The following is a 23248-nucleotide window of genomic DNA, read 5'->3' as shown; positions in this document are numbered from 1 at the left end:
TACATTTTTGACCTCTTTGACCTTCTTTTTTCAATGTCTGTTATGAAGCCCCCAAGTTATTGGTCGTTAAGAACTCCATTGCTGGACTACCTCTTTAAATATTTCATACCTGACCCACCCCTGCTGCTGCAGCATATAATTACAAAGTAGGAGCAGACCTTGAATTTATTCAGTATTCAAAAGTAAAGGTCAAAAATAACCGAATCTTCATTCATTGTTCAGATTTGGTATTCTGTGGCTAAAATTATGTGACACTTAAGCATATATTATGTTGATAAGGCTTCACTTGTTCTCCTTTTTTCCGGCCCTTCACTGAAAGAGAACAAATTACAAGCCAAGTATTACCAGCAAAGGACTTTTAAATTATTGATATGTTTAAATGTAAAAAGCATTGTAATGTTGCTGGTCAGATAATACTTAATCAATACATTACCTTCAGACAAAAGTGTGAAAAGTAAAAAAAAAAGAAAGATATCCACCTAAACTTAAAAGAAGAATCAATATTCTTAAAGTGATATTAAATCAACTTAAACAAAAATAACTTTTAATATACCATCAACAAACTTCAGTATTATTGTAATGTTATCCTCTTTTCTTTGTAAAATACTCAACAAAGCCAATGGGTGACATTATTTGTAGTTTCAATACTTGGTTAGGCAATAAATTAAACCATGAATCTGTTTGATTCATTCAACACACAACATTTACTGTAAGGTCTGGTTTGCAACACCCACCCAGTCTCTTCCCCCTGCTACCGTCTGGCAAAAGATACAGAAGTATCTGCTGCCGTACCACCAGACTACAGAGCAGCATCATTCCTCAGGCTGTGAGGCTCCTGAGCGCATCCTCAACACTGAGTAGCTTATTTTTCTGACTTGATTATTATTTATTAATTAGTCCGTATAGTTGTTGTTTTTTGTGATTGTAGCTTAGGGAATCACAGCAACATTTTACTATACAATCTTGTTTTGATTTATAACAATTAGATTATTCTTAAATCTTGAAGTCATGCAGGTTGCACTCTGTAAATGGTGTTTACTCACAACAAACAACCAGCAGTGGTATTTTGAGTTTTGGTTTCGAGGTGCACAGCTTAAACTGATATGTGAGTGCACACACATGTCTGAACTGCCTCGATAGCACATGGCCTGCTGTTCCGTCCGTGATGCTTTCCTCTGTCATCTCACCAGCTTCAACACATAGCAGAATGAGTCCGCTATCTAACCGCCCAGTTCATTACTCTCTGTGGCTCCCATTGGCTTTTCCATTCCCAGCTAAGTACTGATTGGTTAGTCCCAGCTGTCACATGAGGTTGTGACTATCTTTAATGTGTATGTATTAAGTGGTGTTGACATGTTGTTTTTACAGCACTGGCTTGCTGACACTAGTCTCTGAGCTCTCTGCTGGTTTCACACCCCAGGCCATGTCAGGGCTTCAAAATGAACTGGAAAATAAAATCTGCTTCTGCTTTGGAAAGACAAAACTGTCCACTGCACAGCTGTACTTCCTATTCCAGCTGTTGCTCAGAATTAATTCATAGTTTCTTTTTTCTTTTCTGGACCAACAGTTAGAAAGGGGAAAGAAAGAAACTGCACACATGAGAAATTTAAAACGGCAATTTTAGTTTTGTTACGAGACTTATAATGTAGTGGGAAGTTTTTTTTCTTCAGGCAAGGAATTTATGCAATGAGGCTGCTCTCCTGTGATTACTGTCCTGAAAAAAACTTGAACAACACTCTGTGAAAAATGAAGGCCCAAGAAAAAGGGAGGACAAGACTTTTTAAAATATAGCCTCTTGGTGTTTTATCTTCAGCCTTAAGGGGAAAGATGAGATTATGAGTCTCTCCACCAACTCCCTCTAAAAATGTCTTAAACATGTATGTTAGTGATTATTTTTTATTTCTGCTTGTTTTTTATAGCTGCTTAGCCGCCTGTGTGGTTGTGTCAAACTGTGTTTTGGAGGCCCAACAAGCATATTACATTGTATACTCAAAACAGACTCACTCAAAAGCCTTGTTTTAATTGCATTTAGATTCATGCCAGAAATGAATGATGTCACAGTTAAGACTATTTTTTCTTGAAGCCCATTGCTGAGAATGCCCCCAGAAACTTCGACCATATGTTTTACTGTACAGTCAGTTTTTCTACAGTCTCATAAAAGAAATAACATATGTGGGACTGGTTAATCACCACTGGAGCTGCATCAGACTATGTTTTTGACATGTATCTAACCCAACAGGACCAAACAGTGATGTGTATGATTATTTAACAATATGCAACTTTAAACTTCTTACTGATATTAAGAAAATTACAAAACAGCTGACAAAAAGCTGGAGACCATCCATGAACAAAACAATCATGTATGGAAAATGCTGTAATGATTGACCACAGTAAATACTGCGTCATTCTACTCCAACCATTTGCCATTAGCAGAAGAACCTGTCTGGTTTGATAGTGGTTTTAGCTTCCAAGGAAGGGAAGTTGTTTACATGAGCTTGAGAGCATTGGCTGTGGATATGTATAGATGTTCTGTCTCACAAACAGTTCAGTCTAAAGGCCTTGTCAAACCAGCAGCAGTGAAAATTTGTAGCTTTGGTGAGCTTTGACACCCAAATTGGTGCTGTCGACCAGAAGCTAACCATGTTGACGTTTGAGGGATAGGAAACAGACAGAAAGTACAAAACAGAAAGCTATTGTAGCTTATTAGATGTGTGTGTTGCACCATCCACTTTAATTTAGCATCATGTGTCAAAGTGTATGAGAAAGTCAAAAGTTCCTGGCAGAATGATGTCATGAATGACACCAGCAGAGAAGATTTGACAGCTTTTTAGGAAAATGATGACTGAAAATATGGCCAGCATTCTAAGGTAGCTACAAAATATAGTGGGCAACATATACAGTAACCAGAGTATCCAACAACTGCTGCTCTTTGTTAACTAGCTTGGCTGTAGCTAGCTAGCTACCGCTAGTTAATTAGCTCATGTCACGGGTAGCTGTGGAGCCAGTGGCCCTAGAGTTAACCTGGACTGAAACCTCGGATCACAGGGGCCCAACGAGCAACGGGGCTCAGCTCAACCGTGTTTAACTGCCAGAGAATGAACACAACTTCCAAGGCCGCTGGAGGTCAGTTTGAAGACAGGGGATACAATACAGAGGTGATTTACAGCGGCTGTGATCAGGACGTCAGGATGTCTACAGGGATGAGAAGACACTGCAGGCAGGGTCAGGAGCCACATTATTTTCACATCTTGTGAGGTTATTTTGTTCATTTATTACACTGAAAGGGAGTAGAGCTTGTGAAACATCACTGCTGGCATATATCTCCCAGCTTAAACTACAGGGGCTATACTATCAGTCTATTGCCTATTGAGGTACAGGTTGGGCAGGGGCTAACTGGTTAGGATGCTAAATGCAATAGACATGTTTGCACCACAGTACATGGATGTGTTTGACATAACGTTGTTTTTTTCTTCTTCAAATTCTGTTGATAATTTTAAAAAAACTCTCAGAAAGGTACGCTAACTCTAACAACTACCTGTAATTGGTTACTTCTGTGTCCATTTTGGACCCTATATACCCTTAAAGCGGAAACTTGGAATGTGGAAATACCTTAAAATGCCCATCCCTACTGTACATTTAACTGCAGGTGTCAGGTTAGAGAAACTCTGTGTTGCTTACACTGGGGTTGCCAACCACATGGTGTAAAATATCGTAGGAATAAAAAACTACAAGACTCGAAAACCAGAGAACCTGAGAACCAGAACTGTCTGTGTGTGAGGCTGTTATTGTGTTCTACCTGACCACCTCGCCCCCACTGCTGCTGCACAGTACTCCAATGTGTGACGAACCTGCGCAACCTCTCTTGTCAAAGTAATTTTACTCTGGTCATCACACACACACATACACACACACACACACACACACACATACACTTCCAAGTATGAGACCTAACTAACGATCATTTGTTAGCGTACTTGTGTGGTGAGGTGGAAGAGCTGAAAATAGCCTACTCCTGAGATGTTTCTGTAGAAATCAACCACAGGTGGGTTTCATCAAACCTTTCGCCATGCTTCTGTAGAAACCATGTCTGCCAAAAATTTTCACAATGTGAGAATAACAGTTGTTGCCTGTTGAGTTTTAATGTGGCTGCAGTTTGATTTTGCTTGGCTATTTTTGATAAGGTTTTACATGCAACTACTTGTGTTTCGACAACATGTTACATTAAAGCTGGGGTAGGCAGTATTTTTTGGCATTAATTGGTCTGAAGGCTCGACTTCTGCACCTCCTCTTGCTCTGTTTTCAGCCTTTAGACAGAAAATCTAGCCTGTGATGGAGAATTTGGCCCATCACAAGGCGTATCAGGGAGTGGGCGTTCTTATTGGCTGCTCTACATGCAGAAGGCCATGCACGTCCCTTCAGATGGTGAAAGCCTGATTCAATGGAAGAAAATGTGTTTGATGCCATAAATCTTGTATCAACTTGTAGCAAAGAGGCATGATGACAAACAGTGGGGAATAACTTTTGAGGGACAGTAGTGTGTGTGTGTGTGTGTGTGTGTGTGTGTGTGTGTGTGTGTGTGTGTGTGTGTGTGTGTGTGTGTGTGTGTGTGTGTGTGTGTGTGTGTGTGTGTGTGGGTGGGTGGGTGGGGGGGGGGCTTTCACACAAAGCTGAGAATGTCCAGTTTTCTTTTCTGTTATCAGAGGTCGGTGTGACAGTCCACTAAAATGGCACCCGATCCTGGAAAAAGCAGGTCCTCCTCTGTTTCTTGACCTCACTGCTGAAGCAGAGTCTCATCCAGCTGCCTCTGAAGCCATCTATGGTGCATGAGGTTTTGCAGGGACACACTCCTTCTGCTGCCGTTCAAACGTGTGGGTTTGGAGGTAGGGGCTTAGCAAAGTGATGCAAGGCAGCGGAGAGAGGCATAAAGTTTTGCATTGTGTATGTTCAAACTGCATACTGCGACTTTGTAGGATTTTGTTGAAAAAACATAATTATATTTCTTAAAATAAGATACTGAAAATCAGTATAGTTTTGTTATCCACAGGTGTTTCAGCACTACTATAGACAATGTCCAATCCTACTCAGGGTTTCTCACACAATGCAATTAAAATTTAAAGGGCTCTCTACAGTATTGTTGCAACATCCATATTGAAATAAGACCTATTTGGTAAAAAAAACAACAACAAAAAAAACATTGTAACATAACAGTCACACTAACACCAGTTGCTTGACTACTAAGATAACCAAATGGTGAAAATGAAATCACAGCTGAGTGTGAGAGAGCGAGAGAAAGAGGGAGAGAGAGAGACTTTCAGGCTGAACTTAAGGACAGAACAGGGAACGTCCTCGTCTTAAATGTCAGTGGTCCCGTCGCATTGACTTTAATTGGTGAGGAATCTGGTGTTTCTTGTTGGGTTGGTTCCACTCAAACACACACACACACACATACACACACACACACACACACACACACACACACACACACACACACACACACACAGACATACACAGTTGTATTTACCCTGTGTGACAGGAGGGCCTGGGGGGCTTAGGTCTGGCCTCTAGCTGGTGACACTAATCCAAACAGGCTAAGCCAAATGAGGAGGAACGGTAAACTCACACACTCACCCCTCTCTGTGTGTGTACGTGTGTTTCTCCATTGTGTTTCTCTGTGTTAATGTATAACCGTTCTTCTCAACCATACAGGTTCACATTCATTCTGGTATTTCCCGTTGTCACAGGCTCATCCCGATAATTGCACCTTGTGAAGGTTTTGGTGATGCTGAAACTTTGTAAAACAATGACAGCTCTCTGTAGATGTTTGACAAGGAGTGTCACTTAATATTTAACATGCTGAAGCCCCTGACTCTCTGCTTGTGCGGTATTGATTCATTCTGAGGAAAAGTTTGTGTCCTGTGCTCATCCCTGAGTTAAAGGCTAGTTCTGGTTACCGGAGGTGCTATTTTGCCTTTGCGTGATACTCTTACGTAACTGTGAATACTTTCATCATTTGCATATGTAATGTATGCACATCCAAATGCCTTGGCCAAATTCTGTATATATGTGAGCACGCTAGAATAATGTTCCCAACCTTCTGTTCCTGTCAGGCAAGTTAGAAAACAAGCTGCAGATGGAACATTTTCCCCTCATAGATCTCTTCTGTTCCCGGTTCACTGGCTCACTCCCCCAAAATTTCCCTTTGTGTTATAATCAGGAATGCAGTGAAGGGTGAACCCACCTTTTGTATTTGCAAGAATGAGAAGTAAGAAAAGTTTCCATCATTACACAAATTGATATTGTGCCATACGTCTTAATATCAAACTGAATTAGTTGATTAATAGCATCAAATACCATTCAGTCGAGAACACTGACGGTCTGTTGGGGAAACAGACCTTAGATGGCATTTACAGAACAGCACATTTAATTATTTCAGTTTCTTGTTTAAATATAATAATGTTTAAAAATATAATATAAAAAAACACAGACAAAAACAGAGTAAGAGCCAATACTGTTTTTGAGAATAGTGTTTTACACAAGGACTTAAAGGGGTAATGTAAGATATGATCAGAGTTTTAGTTAAATAAAGTAAAATAATGTGCATATAACATCCCGAATGGCTTTCACTGTGTTGCCTTTTTATCCTGTGAAGTTTCTCGTGGTTAGGGATGTAACGATGCATCGTGACACGATTAAAAATCGGTACAAATGCGTGACGATTCTCACTGGTTGACAAAAAAAATGAATCGCGAATGCGAGAGAAGTAGGATACATTCTTTTTTTTCTTTTTTTTTTTTAGAAATAGGTTACGTTATCTTAAAAAAGGTGATTTGTTCAACGTCAGACGTCAAGTCACGTGACTTACGTCACTACGTAGGTACGGGGCACAGAACGAGGGAAGACATGGCGACGGTAGGCAACAACTTCGAAATAGAGGATGCACCGAGCGGTTTTAAATCACCTGTGTGGCGGCATTTTGGATTCCCCATATACACAAATACAACCGGTGAGAAATGGACAGACAAAACCAAAACAGCATGTAAATATTGCAAGAGACTGCTAACATATACCGGCAACACGAGCAACATGCAGCAGCATATTAGCCGCCACCACAGTGAGAAGCAAAGTAACGTTACGCCACCTCCTGAGCGAAAATTGCCGAAGGGGCAAACCACCCTGACGAGAGGCTTACTTCACCACACCAGCCACCTCTGTCCCTAGTGAAAGGGTCTTTTCGACCGCAGGGGATGTTGTAACCTCATAGAGATCTCAGCTTCGGCCTGAGAATGTTGACATGTTGATTTTCCTCAAGAGAAACCTGAAAGTTTCAAGCTACACAAGCCAGTCTTAGTTTATTTGAAGAGATTTTATGTTTTGATGTTATTATTTTGATGTGGGATTTGTTTTTAAAAATCCAGTTATTCTTTGTTATTTAAGTGAATAACTACTTCAGTTGCACTTTTTTTATAAGACACAAAAACAGTGTTTAACAGTGTTTCTGTAAAGAAAGGACCTCTTTTTTGGTCAAGATTTTATATTCTTTTGTTATTTCAGATATTGAATTAATAGATATTGAATAACCCTAACCCTACACCAGTTAACACCAGTTTACTTGTGAGATTGTTTCTAAAGAACGGAGATATTTTTCATGTATTTTGTTGTTTAAGATGACCATTTAAGTTGCACTTTTTATAAGAGGACACAAACTGTTTTACAGAGTTTCTGTAAAGAAAGCACCTCTAAGATTTTTTTCCTACGAATAAAAGATCATTTTATTTGGTCATAATTTGTCTGTAGCTCATTTTGATTAAAAAAAAAAAAATTGTGAGAAAATCGTATCGTAAACAAAAAATCGTGAACTGTATCGAATCGTAAGTTGAGTGTATCGTTACATCCCTACTAGGGCTTTAACTCCGAACTTCGTTATTCGAATATAATTCGAATATCTAAAAAATTAATGATATTCGAACGAATATTAGGCAGCCCTTAATATTCGAACCTGTTATGGGCATTATTTTTTGTAAATGTGTTTGCTTGTAAACGTTGTTTTCAATTCAGATTCCAAGGCTTTTTCACGCCTGGTGAAGTTGTGAATCGCGAGCTCATTAGCAAGGGTATTATTGGTCATCTGGGCTCCTGTAGGTGACGTTAGCATCCTGGTGCGCGCCTTTAGTATTTACTAAAATAATGGCCGCGTCAACGCCTACAACAACCACGCCTGACGAGGACTTCGAAATCTTTACTCCTGAGAATTTGAAAAGCAACGTGTGGTGCTACTTTGGGTTCCCAAAGAAACAGGGAAAAATAACGATTAAGGACAAAGCGATATGTAAAATGTGTAAGACCAAACTCACATACCACGCGACAACCAGCAACTTGAGAGCCCACCTGTCAACACTACATCCCGGCAAGCTGGAAGAGGAGGAGGGGGGATCGGGGGCGAAGCAGGCCAGAATCGACTCCATGCTATCTCCTTCACGAGGCCTTCCCTATGCCCGTCAAAATAGAGCGACAGATTTGCTGACACGGTTCGTTTGCGAAGATATGAGGCCCATTAAACATCATTGCCTGCCTATTGACATTAGGGTCTTACTGAAGGTATTTAATGGTCAAAATATTATTAATAAATATTCGAATATATTCGAATATTAATATTAATAAACAATCGAATTTCGAATATGATTTTTGGGCAAAAGTCAAAGCCCTAATCCCTACTCATGGTTCAATCATAAATATAATATTTTTAGCTTTTTTGTGATATGCACATTTTGACGGTTGTTCTTTTTCAGTGACAATTGTATGTGTCCCCGTGAAGTCACACATACAACCTGCTTTGTCAGGTGTCTATTTTGTGTGAAAAAACATGCCTCTGTTTACGACACATGAAACTCTGCTTTTTTAAGTTACACCAGTTGGACACATTTCTTAAACAAATTCATAAATGAAGCCTAGTGATAAAAAAAAAAAATGGGGGGGGGGGCGCAATGTTTCATGCGAAATTTGCCTTGCTTAGTTAGTTAGTTAGTAAGCCTGCCACTGAAATTATTAGGCATGATAAAAGGTGCCAACTTGTGTGGTGAGATCCAGTTTGACTTTAACAAAAAAATTCCAAATCACTAATAAGTATATAATTCATTTCATGTTGTTTTCATTGATTCATTGTTTTCTTTTGACCTCAGAGCAGCTCTGCCTCTCAGAAATGTTTGATGAACAAAAAGCACAATCTGCACTGAATTAGCTGTCACAACATTATCATTAAAAGAGATTCTCTGGAGCCTCTCCGCTCACTGAATGAATGGTGGGCTGACACTGGGGAAATTAATATGAAAGTGAGTGTGTTTCACTGACAGGCGGTTGTGTGTGCCTGTGTGTCTCCATCCTCTTCTGATTACAGTAAGTCAGCTTGATGATAAGTAATAAGCCATGCTCATGATAATAGTCCATAGGCTAAGTGTCGTACATCAATCCGCTCAGTGTCAGCTCATATCAGCTCTGCTGGGTGCCTTTGTTGGGTGAGCTGTGCCCTGGGTGAAATCTCTTTATAGTTTATCTCTTCTTCACTCTGGCTCTTTATCTTTCTGTCATGTGTATCTGTTTTTTTTTTCTCTTGCAGTACATTTAGTTGCATCATGTTTTAATATTTGAATGTTTGTAATCACCACATCCCAGACACAAAGTTACCTAGAATCTAAGTGACCTAAATGATATTTCATGGCATTTCATACTAACACACTAGGTTTACTTGGGAGTCATTCATGACACTGGCTTTTGTTCATTCAAGCGGTCAGTCACAAATACACACACCTTTTACAGGTTTAATCTGTTGATCTTAGTTTCTGGTGCCCTTGGGCAAGTTGTTAGTCTGGTTATTACCATAGTCAAACTGGTCCACAACTGACATTACAAGAATGTGGCTGTACTGGATTCTGGCCAGGTGTGAATGTGTGTAAACTGGAACAACAGTAGCCCTGTATTACTACCCTTCAGGCTGCCGCTGCAAGATAAAAGGTGTGCAGTCAATTGTGTTTATACATCAAAGTAGTCATTTGTTTCAGAAGTCTGCAATTCTTTCACTGTGATTTATAACCATGTGACATGACCAGCAGGCCTTCTGACAAGTATCTCTTCAAATGAAAATCCAGAGGGACCAGTATATGTTACAGTAAAACTTCCACACGCGATTATCTCCTCGTGCACCGCATTGATTCTACAGTGTTGTAAAAAGTACTACTCAGTCATACTTGATTAAAAGTGTTCCAACTACGCCCCTTTTTCCCACTCAGTCGCAGCAACCCTTGCCCATGCATTTATCACATCTTGACTCAACTACTGTAATGCTCATCTCCATGGTTTAACTTCTCAGGGCCTAGAAAAAGACTACAGTATGTCCAGAACTCAGCTGCAACAGTTCTCTGCCACTCACAGTACTGGGAACGTATCACACCTACCCTTCAACAACTGCACCAGCTTCCAGTTCAATACTGCATCATGTTTAAGATTCTTCTTCTGGTCTATAAGTCTCTAGATGGTGTGGCGCCTCTCTAACTGTCCAGTCTTTTACATCATTACTATTCGGCCCGCTCACTGTGCTCCTCTGATGCCCATCTTCTCTCATTTCCTGCTTCCAGACTTTACCCTGTAGGTGACAGACCTTTAGTGTGGCTGCTTTTCTTGTATTGTTATCCTGTATTTCAATGTCTTCTTTATTATGTATTGACTGTTTTAATCTGAGTTGTAAAGTGTTCTTGGGTGACTTGAAAGATGCTTATAAATAAAATGTATTTTTATTATTGTTCTATCACGATTATGATATAATATCCATAGATTGCCAAGCCCTAAAAAGTAGTTATTTGCTGCAGTGTATCTGTTTGAATGTCAGAGTATTCTATATGTCTGAAAGCATAATGAGTACAGGCCCGTGTTGTGATGTTATGTAGTTGCTCTGACTAATTTGTTTTTCCTCTGCCCTTCCTGTGACTCTTGTCAACGGCACGCGAGATCAAACATGGAAAGACCAACTTACTTCTTGCTCAGTGTGTAGCAGACTCGTCTGTTTTGATGTGTATTAATGTGTTTGATGGTGCAACAACCTTACCTCAGTTTACCCAACTTTAAATTTTTTTTTCTCTCAAGTCTTCATGACTTCAATTAACTATCAACATTACAGTAAATAACATCAAGCTGATGACAAGTGGGAACTTTCAAAGGAAATGATTTGTAGTAATGATTGAAAGTTCACATCGCTGTTTGTTACACTCATGATGATCATTGACTGGAAGTCATGTGTTGTTTTGTGTTTATGGTTCATTACCCTCACTCTGAGGACAAAATAGATTACAGCCGAAATGAGAGCAGAAGTCAGCTGGACAGACCGGAGAGTAACACAGAGCACAGTCAAGGAGAAAAGAATCAGATAATCTATGGAGGGAGCAGAAAACAGAGCCGTATTTCCTTGAGAGAACTGAGCAGAGCTTGAATCAAATGCACTTTAGCAGGACTAAATAGGACAATAAAGAGCAGAGCAGTTCAACACAGAGCAGTACAGATGAGCGCAGCGCTGGGAGTCACATGAAACTATATATTCCTGCTCTGCCATCAGCCATGCATCAGCCACGGTTCACAGATCACACACTACCCACAGTCATACAGTAGAAAAGATAATCTAACCCACAGACTTAGCTCTCAGATGATACTTTTTATAGCTTTTCTCTCCCCTCGGTGTCTGTGTGTTGGGCTGGTAGTGAAAAAGCAGCCCACTTATAGAAAAATAATCTTGCTAAATAAAAAAGTTACGCTTCTCGCTGTCAGCAGATAGTGCAGTGTGTAGTCGTGTCAGTAAAAAATGAGGCATTCAAGCGCAATTAGCTGTCTCAGCAGTGAGAAGAGCTGTGACACAATATTATTGTAATTGTTGAGAATTCAGTATTTTGTCCGAAACACTTTGTTTTACCATGAGTGTGTTCTTTTGCAGGATGGTTGGCCTCAGTGAAATCAAGACATAACCTGTGGTGTTGTGGTTAAGCTGTATGCAGAATGGCAACAGAGTAATTCTCAGTTTTCATGCTGCCACAACATGGCCTCCTGCTGTCACAATACATACATGATTATATGTTGGTTAGTTTCTTACTTAGCTCTTTCTGTCATTGAAACTATTAACTATTATTATTGTTATTAGTATTTTAGCTGTATTACATCAATGATAAGCTGTTGCAAAAGAACTGATGCCTTAGAACCCGCTTCAACCTAACTTAATCATGTTTTTTGTGCACACAAAAATTACAGTGTCTCAGTTTTGATGAATAATTTAAGGCTGGATTAATCCATTTTTATATTTACAATGGCTCAGTATACCTATCATGTCAAGTTGGTTGCTTTTAGTGATAGACATAATTATTACCCTTTAAATGTCTTTCAGCCCACTGTTTTCGCTTTAGAGCCTGCAGATTTACTTTTTGTTTCAGTCTCACAGCTTTCAGCCTTTTGCCAGAAACTGCAAACAGCTGTTTTAAAAACGCTCTGACAAACCAAAAGACAAAGATCTAACATGAATTAGTACTCGGTAGCACCGACATAATTCTGTGTCCGTAGCGGAAATGAGATTCCAAACTGAAGCAGTTGTTGATCACCTGTGGCCTCCACTGGCCGGTTTAGAGGAGCGGCAGCTAATGGCGATCTAAAACCGAAGTCAATAAAATAGCTTTTTCAGAAATTGTGAATCACCACAAGCACTTGAGCCTACATAGATATATGTGGATGATGTGTCTAGTTGTATGCAAGGTTAGCTGCCAACGGTTACCAAAAACCAAATGAATGATCCCTTCCTATCTTACGCCTGGTGGAGAATATTAGCAATATTATAATGGCTGCATTCCATTTAGGTGAGCCAGTTAAAGAGTTCAGCTATTGTGCATGCTGGATTACTGGCTTATTCTTATTGGAACTGAGACATCATTAATGATATTAGTTAGACCTGTTTCCTGCTGTAAGGAGTCAAAATCTCTGCAGTGCAAAAGTTCCCCTGCACAACCACACATCATTTTCTGCTTTATGTTGAACTTCATCATAATATTTGACTTTTCCTATGAATTACTTTGGACACTTTTGTTTTGAAATGTGCAAAGTAAATCAGGTCAACTTTTGATTAGACGACCAAAATGGCGCAGCTCCATGCAGAGATAGGAATTGGCAAGTCAGCACGGATAACAGCTAGCTGTGCAGCAGGAGTGTGTAATGAAAAGAAGAGCTTTTATGTACATTTAAACTCAGTAGTTTGTAGAAGTTTGTCAGCTTGTTGGTGTGCAGAGCAGCGGGAGCACATGAAGCAGTAATGAAGAGCAGTGCTGGATGACAGTAATGCAGTGACGCCTGGTGATGGTCCTGATGGAGCTAATCATGAAGCTGATAGCAGCGTAGCTGCTCAGCTAATGGACAATGAGACAGCCCTAGCTTCTGAATGGGTGCTGCCGTCAGCTGTGGGCAGTTGAGCACGCAGATACACAAGCTGCTGAATCACTCTTCCCTCTTCACACGCCACTTTTTCTTCCTCTCTTTTCCTGTCTCGCTCTTCCTCTCGCTCTCATACAGGGTTCTCTGTGTGTGGCGAGTTGGACTGAGACTGGAGGTGAGAGGAGCGAAGCAGTAGTTTTGTTTTCTGTTCACACTGTTCAGGTGCAGTACGTGGGAAAGATCTGTTGATATCATTTCTTACACCTACCAGATGTTTGGTACATTCATGTATAATGGGGATAAAACAGTTGTGTTGAGATACTGGTTGGACGAGTGAACCATTCAGAACCCTGACTGACAGCCCAGCATCAGAAAGTATATTGTGTTTTTGTGTCTGAAAGTGGAAGCATTATCAGTGTTTACAGTGGAAACAGCCAGGGCCACAGTGCTGATACCTGAGAATAAATGTGGTCACACTGCAGAGTGCTGGATTTGAGGATCTTTAGTAAGTAGCTTATGACTCTCACAACAGGGGGCAGGGGGCACTAAGTGTTTGCATAGGGTGTCTTCTCTCATAGGGTGTGCATTGTGTAAGTAGGCATTATATTCTTTAGTGTTGAGTGCTAAGCTGAATGACAAATTTGTAGTTGCACGATGCCAGTACTTTTGAGAAATGTCCGTGTTACCCAAACAATTCTTGCCCCTATCCAAGGTTTCCAGCTGTATATTCGAAACCTCCTATCAGCACCTGATAACATTTCTTTTTATGTTAGTTAAGTTGTCCAACAGACTGTGCAGAGAGCCAGCTTCCTTTTTGACTTAAGAGAGAGCTGTCAACACTGAGGCGGGTGTAGCTGTGAGAAACAGGTCACATTTTTTCCATGTGTGACAAACGAGTTTATCTGGTGTCTCTTTCTGGGTAAAGGCGTGTCTGTTTCTGTATCTACCAAAACATGAATGAGACATCAAGTAGCTTGCACAATGCAATTCAACCTCAGGAGATGATCCGGTCGTTCGGTTTAATGGGGATTCTTCATAAATACCTGTCTGCATGTCTGTAGTGTGTGAGTGAGTAATCCAAACTACTGGCACTGGGGACCTGCCAGAGCTTTTAGATCGTAATGGCTGTCATGTTATGATGTCAAAATGTAAATGTTTTCTTGTGCTTTTGTTTTGTCTTTTTTAAGTCAGTTTTGCGAACATTGAATTATAACTAAAATGTTATGTGGTTAAAGAATGTTCAAAACATTATGTAAAACTTTTTTTTTTTGTTATCGGAAATTGACTCTGAAACAGTTCCATTCATTAGCCATTTCCTCACAAAATATAATCCAAGATCACGAGGAGATCCAGAGAAAGTCACACACACACACACACACACACACACACACACACACACACACACTCACTATTCACAGTCTTCTGTCTCTCTCTGTTTTTCCCACAAGCACGTACAAACACACACAGACCAATTTTCCACACACATAGCAGTTTCACAGATTGTGCAATATGGGAGACAGTGCACAGGGTTGTCTTGTCATCATGCTGGAACAGGACTGTAATGTCTAAATCAGCACCTTGACATACACAGTGCCACAATGGAACGCACAGTGTTATGAAAACCCCACAATTTGCCTACACACTCTGTCTCTCTTTTGCTCACACACAGAGAAACAAATGCATTATTGTCCTGTTGAGGTCAACTGTTATCTCAGTGCTGTCGAACAGAGTCAGTCTGTCATAGTGTCTGAATGGTGCTGTCACCCTCTGTCTCAACAAGACTAATACACAGCCATTTATTATTATTAACAATAAAATTAGCAGCCTTTTTTTCAAAAACAAATACATCTGCATGCACGCACACACACACACACACACACACACACACACACACACACACACACGGGAGCCATTTGAAAAATGGGAGAATGGTGATGGCACCAGAGTTGTAATGACAGCGTGTTACTGTAAGTCCATTGACTGTGTTTTCTACAGATTGTCAATGTCAGCTGTCATGTCGTGCTGTGAAAGTTAGTGCTAATGCAGATGAGCATTAGGCTGCTCTGCGGGGGGGTTCATGCTCTCGAGGCATCAGTAGATTACATCACTGTCTTTCCCCTTGATTTCCACATGTTGACGCCTGTTTGTCTGTAAGTCAGCATGACAGCATGACAGAGGGATGAGAGCCTTGAAGGAGAGATGACAGGAGGGATGAGTGCCAGGCAAAGAAGGGATGACAGGAGGGAGGATGGGTGCGGTGAAAAGCAGGGAAACAAGGAGGAGATGGAGGGGCAGCCAGAGGCTGCGATGAAAAGTGGATTAAAAAACGTGTAAGCGTTTTGTGTGGCCGCGTGTGTGTTTGTGTAATTGCTCCTGGCTATATGTACACCACTTTATTCTTGCCTGCAGTGGTGGTTTTCAAAAACAAGAGTGCAAGTATGGGCTACATGCATATGTAGAGAATAAAAAAATAAACACTGTGGTAAACAACATGAGTGGGGAAGTCCTAAAAACCAAGCAAATAGCCTCACTTGTTGCATAAAGGAGAGTTAGGGCAGTTTGAAATTGTTGAACTTTTTGGACCTCTGTTGGTGACAAGTAGACATGGCAGCATCATCAGTGAGATTTAATTCCTGCTCGTCGTTTTGAGTCATCATTGAGTCATTGGTATTGATCAATAGTCATATCCTCACTATCTTAATATTTAAAGGTCATTTTATTACCAGGAAGAGTAAAAAAAAAATACTGATTGCCCTTTTAATAAGGACCATGGCATAACTATATTACTGTATCATGGAAATGAACTATATGCAGAAATATTCATACGGCTCCTTGTTGAAATCTTTCATTCTAGAGACTTCTTTGTGTATGTGTCTTCGTTTCTAAGTATTAGATTCTCAAAGCTCATAGAAAGTTGCCAAGCTAATGAGCTGCATTATCCTCATTGGATTAGAGCTGGTTAGAGCGCCCACATCTACATGCCTGATTTGTTTTGTCTGTATGCAGGACAGGAGTGTGCACAGCAGCTTACTCTGTACATTTCTAATACAAACCATTCACATGCTCCACAGATATTTGTAGACACGCATTAGCGTAAACCGTGTCATTTCTCATTTCTCTGTTTGTAGCGTCAACATTCTTTACATTCTACACTGCATATAGAAACACAATGTACAGTAGTTTGGTAATAAATCACATTTTCTTTTCTTTTTTTCTTTTTCCACAGAACATCAGATAACCTGACAGCTGATGCTTCCCGCCGCCACCATGGAAACGGAGGCCAGTCAAATGCTGGAGGCGGCGCTGGAGCAGATGGATGACATCATCGCAGGTAAGAGCTGTGAGGTAGCAGTGTCGTCTTTATGACATAAGAGTTACTCTAAATATGTGGTCTTCTTTTTGAGAAATTGCCAGTGCTGGTTGTAGCATCTTCAAGGAGACGCTGTGGGCAAGCGGAAGTCACAGGATGTCACAGGATGTCACATGCTCAGCTCCAACATCTATTCCCATTTGCTGCAATCTTACTGAGCTTTCACAGCAGCCAATATCTGTACATAAATGAGAATAATGATGCAGACAGCAATGTAAAGATAACATGTCATCTGGTCAGTAGTCAATGAGTCAAACTATTCAACAGACCACTTTGGTCTGGTTTTCTAAAAAGCCTTTAGGTGTCACCAGAGAGGCTTGTAGTCTCTAACAATATGTTTCAATTACTCACTGTATACCAGTGATGTATGTACTACATTAGTTAATAGTATGGTTTGGTATTGAGAAGGTTTGATCTTAGTGGCTTTTCTTCTACCTAACTGTTACAGATGTGTCAGTGCACCTGTAGGGCGTTGACAATATGGTGAGTTAAAGATGGTGTTCCTCTGAAACTAAGCTAAAAACAAACTAAACAAAACTTCAGGGAGTGAGTAATTTTCTATACAACAGAGATGACACAGCAAAAAAAAAGATTTTATTTGGGTCTGCAAATAAATTTGCAGAATTTCTTTTATTCAGGATTTATGTATATCTACAGTACACCTTTGAGCCACATGAGGAGCTCGTTGGTATATGGTACACAGAACGTATCAAAACCTGGGGGCCAGCTATTGAAAAAATAAACAAACCCAAACAAAACTGTGATCACAAACAGAGCGTTATTTATTTACATTTATTAATCAGAGCATTAATAATCAGCACTCAGAATCAACAGGGAGAGGTGTGTGAACAGCTGTTTACTGTTTGCAGCGCTCTCTCTCTCTGTTGTTTCCCTTCTGTCTGGGTTTTGTTACAATGATGGAGAGAAATGAAAGTAGGGCTGAAAGTTTTATTTACAACCACAAAAAGCAGCAGGCTAAGAAACTACTTAGACTGTCCAGTAGTGAGATTATCTCAAGGTTGTTCACACTCTCACCTTTACCTGAGAAAGACAATTTTTGGTGAAAATGTCTGTGCAGGGTTGAAGAACTGGAATCAGGTGGCAGCGTATGCATACTTTTGTTAGTGTTATTATGTACAAAGTAAGAAAAAACACATCAGCAAAGCAAAAGAATTTTAAGTCATGAATATGATGTCTATTTCCCAGAATTCAGTTTTAGACATGTGGTACTGGTAGAGCTATTGCCAGATTCACTGCAGTTTAGTTGTTAGAGCTGTGAATAACTCATTATTTTCATTGTACGTTACATTGTGGCACAATAAGATTAGTCAACATCACACACAGAAATCAGGGGTTTTACGTTAATACGTATGCTAAAGTAGTGTACATCACGTGTGACACTACCTCATTTCCTGTGTTAATATATGTGTGTGTGTGTGTGTGTGTTAGATACATGTGTATGTTTGTGTGTGCTTTTGTGTGTGTAACTGGGGTCATGTTTGCTGCAGCCAGTTCAGCCTTGGGCAGTAAGATCTAACTAGTGGGGTAAATGTTTAATGTGTTGCACTGACAGTGTGTGGGAAAACAACGATTGAGCAGAGCAGAGCACCTCATCAGTGACAGAGGAGAGGAGGGACAGAGATAGGACTTTGAGTTATTGGGAATTCCTTAAAATTAGAACGTTTTCTGTGACCACTGATCACTAGAAATGTGACAAATTACATTTTTGGCTAGGTTTTGTGCGACTCCGTATCAAGGATTTTTTCATCTCACTCTCAGAATCAGCATAGTTGACAACAAACCGCAGAAGAAGCTCATTAAATAGCTGCTGTTTGCCCAAAACACAGTGACCTCATTGAGTGCATTGAGTTTGCTATTCCGGCTCTCAGTGACCACAGATAGAAATACATTAAAAATCCCATTAGCGATAACATCAGCCAATCACTAACAAGGAAATTAGAGACACTTATCAACAGAATTTAGAAATGTTGGTCATATTACATTCCATGATCAGCAGATCTCTTTTCTCTGGTTAAGCATCGTAGTAGTGAAAGCTTGAAATGAAAGCTTGAAATGTTTGCAGGCAGAGACCAAAAAGTAAGTATTGAATCTTATATCATTATTATTAATATTTAATTTCCTGTACAAAACAATAAAGTATGTTGTAAGTACACACACTTACTGCAAACAGAGTATACTATTAACATTACTATATACTGGAGTACATATAATGAGAAAATGTTGTCTTGGCGCAACTTGTTTGAAGCAAGAAATGAATAAAATATCAGAAGGTGTTCCCCAGTGCCCCACAATCAAACAATATCAAAATGAAACAATAACCAAACAATAGTTTTCAAAGTAGCCACTCAGGAGCACATTAGAGGCGGTAGTATTTCGGACAAAGATGCCCCGCTCTGTGGTGCTTGGAGCCTTGAGGCACACCAAAAGTTAATAGCTGATGACTACACTTTTTACAGACCATTTTTGATAATTGTACAAATCTCACCAGCTATATAATGTACGTCTGTATTTTTAGATGAGCACCCCTAATCTTTCGCCTACGCAGCATTTCCAACAGTGGCCGTCTATAACCGCTCTTGACCTTCGACATCCCTGTGAAATAAGTAGTATCACAGTATTATTTCATTGGCTGTGATTTGTCTCTGGACTGAGTTGACAGTGTGTTAATATTCTTCTCTGTGTGCTCTGGCCCAGATACTCTGAAGTTCTGCATGGTTGGATGGAGAGATGAATGGGACAACGGTTTCTGTTTGTTTCTATATTCACATTGCAAATGCTCATGTTCACTTCTCAACCATCCTAAAGTTATTTGTTTATACAGTGTGCAGTAAATACAGCGCTGAGATGGTGCACAATGTCCCACTGTTGATGTTAAAACTTCATCCTACAAGACTCATTTTGTGCTTTCGGAGACTCAAAGTTTCTTCATATAGAACAATCACAATAAGTAATAAGTAGAAAATGATGTTATTTCAAAGTGTATACATTTCATTCATCTAAAAGGCGTATTTGATACTTTAAAGGAGACATAAAGGATAATTGTGGGTTACTACTAGAACAGGTTTACATGCTTCAATGCTCAAAAAGCACATAAGTTTTCTCATACTGTCCAGTGCTGCAGCTCTGTATCCCCCTTTGTCTCTGAAACGCTCTGTTTTAGCTCCTGTCTCTTTAAGGCCCCTCCTCCTGAGTACCCGGTCTACTCTGATTGTTGAGCTTGTACACACCTGAGCCTGCACAGCTAACTACAACAGAGTAACTTTGCCAAGTTAATTCTTACGTGCCAAACTATTTACTAGGCATGAATTATGCAAATATGTGACATGGTGTTTTCTGTGGGAGAGAGGAGCTTCTGTTGTTGCAGACTTTGACATTTTTAAATTTTTACATGCACAAGAAACAATGTCACACACTGAAGGAAAGGAAAAACTTGAAAAAGGATAACAGGTCTTCTTTAATAGCTCATCAATTACAGCACTTTCACTACTACTTGAATTTACCCTAAACTACTAGTTAATCCAACTGGCAATGAGATGTCAAAGACACCAGCGAAGCAATACAGTACATGAAATAAGCACAGCAGAGCCATCAGATAGTTTAGGACTACCATGTTTACCTATATATCTTTAAACCTTACAGTCGTGGCTGAAAATGACAACAGAAATAAAAAGAACGGCCGATTTCACAGATCGCCGTAATGAAAACCAACCCGCCTGGAAGTTTTCTACCTGGACGTCACTGTGGTTGGTGCAACATCACATTTATTTGGCCCATAAGGTCCTACCTGGGTAAAACAGCTATATATTTCTTTAGACTGGTTAGTCTGTACAGTGATAACCTCATGGATTAGAAGTTCCTCGCTTACTCTCGGCCTCTGTTGTACAGAGATATTCAAGCAACGATTGTTTTCATTATGTGCTATTTATTAATTTTGGACCACATATATTGTATGGAGGCGCTGAAATGTGTGGCTGCTTTTTCAGTCCAAATTATTTGAGTGTATCCAGATGTGTATGTGAGTGTGTGCCTTAATGTGTGTGTGTGTGTGTGTGTGTACATACATGTGTGTGTGTGTGTGTGTCTACATGTGTGTGTGTATGTGTGTGTTGCCAGGGAAATGATCCAGGTGACACATGGACATTTTGGAAACATTCAGAAGGATGCATGTCTCTCATTAAATTCTGCTTTACTAGTATCCAAAGCTCCTTTCTTGGTCCTCTTGCAAATTGGCTGGTAATACAGCTAATAGATGAGCTTTATATTGCAGTCACATTTAAGTTTTGAATAATGGTATTAATAATCGTTGTAATGAGTAATGGTCTCTCGTCTCTACTCCTCGTCCACACACTCCTCAGGTTCGAAAGCAGCAGCAGTGGAGTTTTCTAACAGCATGTACGACCTGGGCTCTCCCGTCAGCGCTGGTCCGCTGCAGGTCGTTCAGTTAGCCGAGGACCTCAAACTTGCCTTGGAGCTCCAGCCCAACCAGGAGGAGAGAAACAGCCTCAGATCACAACTACCTTCAGAAACAGCCCAGGCTCTGATAGACTGGCTGCAGACCGGAACTGTGAGTACACTGTGTGCTATGCTTCAAATCATCTTTCATCTTAACGTGACATTTTGTCTCATTTGTCGTCTTAAGATAGCGTTTGCTTTCTGCTGTGTGGTCTCCACAACTCAATCTGCAAGTGGAGATGTCGCACTTCATTTATCTGTTTCATATCAGGCTGCATCATAATGCGTCCATGTAGTGATTTTTGAAGTCTTTTTAATGAGCACTCAAAAAGAATTTCATTTCAGTGTGTGAAACATTATTGCAGCATGGTGGATTGTGCTGTGCATTTCGCGTCTTTGGTGTTTATTTTTGTTATTACACATGAAGAAATAGCTGAAGATGAGCAACCATCCAGAGTGAAGATTCTGCTCGGTTCATTATGTTAAGCTTGGCTTTTCAAGCAAGAAGAGCTGTTTCCTTATTCCCGTGAAGCATTATGTTTTGTTGATTTCTCTCATTGTGTGATGTGCTCACCCTCAGTGAACCACCCACTCTCTTGGAGAACGGCTAATGCTTGAATTTTCAGGCGCTTGGGCTTGTGTAGTCAGTGCTTTCAAAGGTTAAATGGCATTTGTTTCACATTCACAAGTCCTGGTGCGTCTAGCCTCAGTACCAATGAAGTTATTAGATGACAATTTAAAAAGTTGCTAAACTCATAAAAATATAAACACAATAATTTCTTCTGATGTTAGCAGATGTTCATTTCTATCAGGCCGGGCAGGGTGCCTCCACTGTTAGAATATGGTGGGAATCCCTGAAGCCATATCTTCAGGAAGCTAATAAATGAACAGTGTTACTAATAAGTATTTGTGCCCCAAGCAGTACAACTGTGAAGAATAAACAACAGTGTCTAGGTTGTTAAATTAAAATTGAATACAACACTTAAGAACTTAGTTATGATTTTAATTTTAATAAGACAAAAGTCCAGTGCATGTGTGCCTTGAAAAATACACATTGCTTTATGAGACAAGATGAGATGTCGTGTATACAGCATATAGCTCGAGATGTCTGTTTGATGTTCCCATTTTGGCCAAGACAAAAAGATAAATAGGCTAGTCCTTAAAGTAACTACTGTATTAGGATGCTCCCACAGTGGTTTCTATGCACTGTTAACTCATTCAGTGGCAGTAATAACTCTTGGTAGCTCTTGTTTTAACCAGACTTACACTTGTCTTTGTCAGATATGAATTGTACTGTAGGTCATCTGCATTTTGGCAGCACTCATAAAACAGTCCTGTAGTCACGCATGTAAAATGGGGGGGGAAATAGACTTGCAGCCTGTAGTAGTCTTTGAGGTGCACATAATGCATGTAAAACACAGCCTTGTGTAGACAGCTGGATTGGTTGGAACAGGATCCTGTTTGTACGGTCAGCTGCACTTAAGACGGACGACGATGAAATGAATCCAATAGGCTGCCACAGGAATGAGTCTTAAAACCACGAAATATTTTATCATTTTTGCACTTCCGGTTCCCTTGTCTCAAATCGACTTTTCTTCTCATAAAATACTGCAACTTATGTATTGATCAGTTTATAGTAAAGTGTCTATAGTATAGTGTAGCTGGATGCTTCTTGATGGTGATGTTGAACTCATGTGACTGTGATGTAGTTTGTTTATAGGCTAACGTTAGCTTTTATTTTATATTTCAGTTATAATTTCATTATCTTGCTGAAAAAAAAAACCTGCAAGCATCCTGAGCTGTTTGCCACAAAGCTTTCTTTTAACAAAAATCCAAAATCCAATTGAAAATCTCATAGGATTTTTGTTAAAGGAACCAGGGCGATAGTAACTTCTGGGTTAGCCTACAAAGGTACATAATACCTGCTTCTCTCTATACTGTACTTGTTGAAATATTTCATTC

At 40.0% G+C, this 23248-nt stretch overlaps 1 protein-coding gene across 3 annotated transcripts in view; it reads left to right on the top strand.

Moving 5' to 3' along the window:
- The window catches only part of ppfibp2b (PPFIA binding protein 2b), an 82369-nt gene that overhangs the window by 6085 nt on the left and 53036 nt on the right, over positions 1 to 23248 (top strand). For all 3 annotated transcript variants that reach the window (XM_073471512.1, XM_073471513.1, XM_073471510.1), the window contains 2 exons: positions 16670 to 16774; positions 21190 to 21398. In XM_073471512.1, the coding sequence (XP_073327613.1) occupies positions 16693 to 16774; positions 21190 to 21398 (291 nt within the window). In that variant the 5' untranslated portion in view covers positions 16670 to 16692. The remainder of the gene's footprint in view (positions 1 to 16669; positions 16775 to 21189; positions 21399 to 23248) is intronic.

The sequence above is a fragment of the Pagrus major genome, chromosome 8 (genome assembly GCF_040436345.1).
Source record: "Pagrus major chromosome 8, Pma_NU_1.0".
Taxonomy (NCBI): domain Eukaryota; kingdom Metazoa; phylum Chordata; class Actinopteri; order Spariformes; family Sparidae; genus Pagrus; species Pagrus major.
The sequence above is the reverse complement of the archived record's forward strand: the minus strand, read 5'-3'. Positions and strand labels throughout refer to the sequence as shown.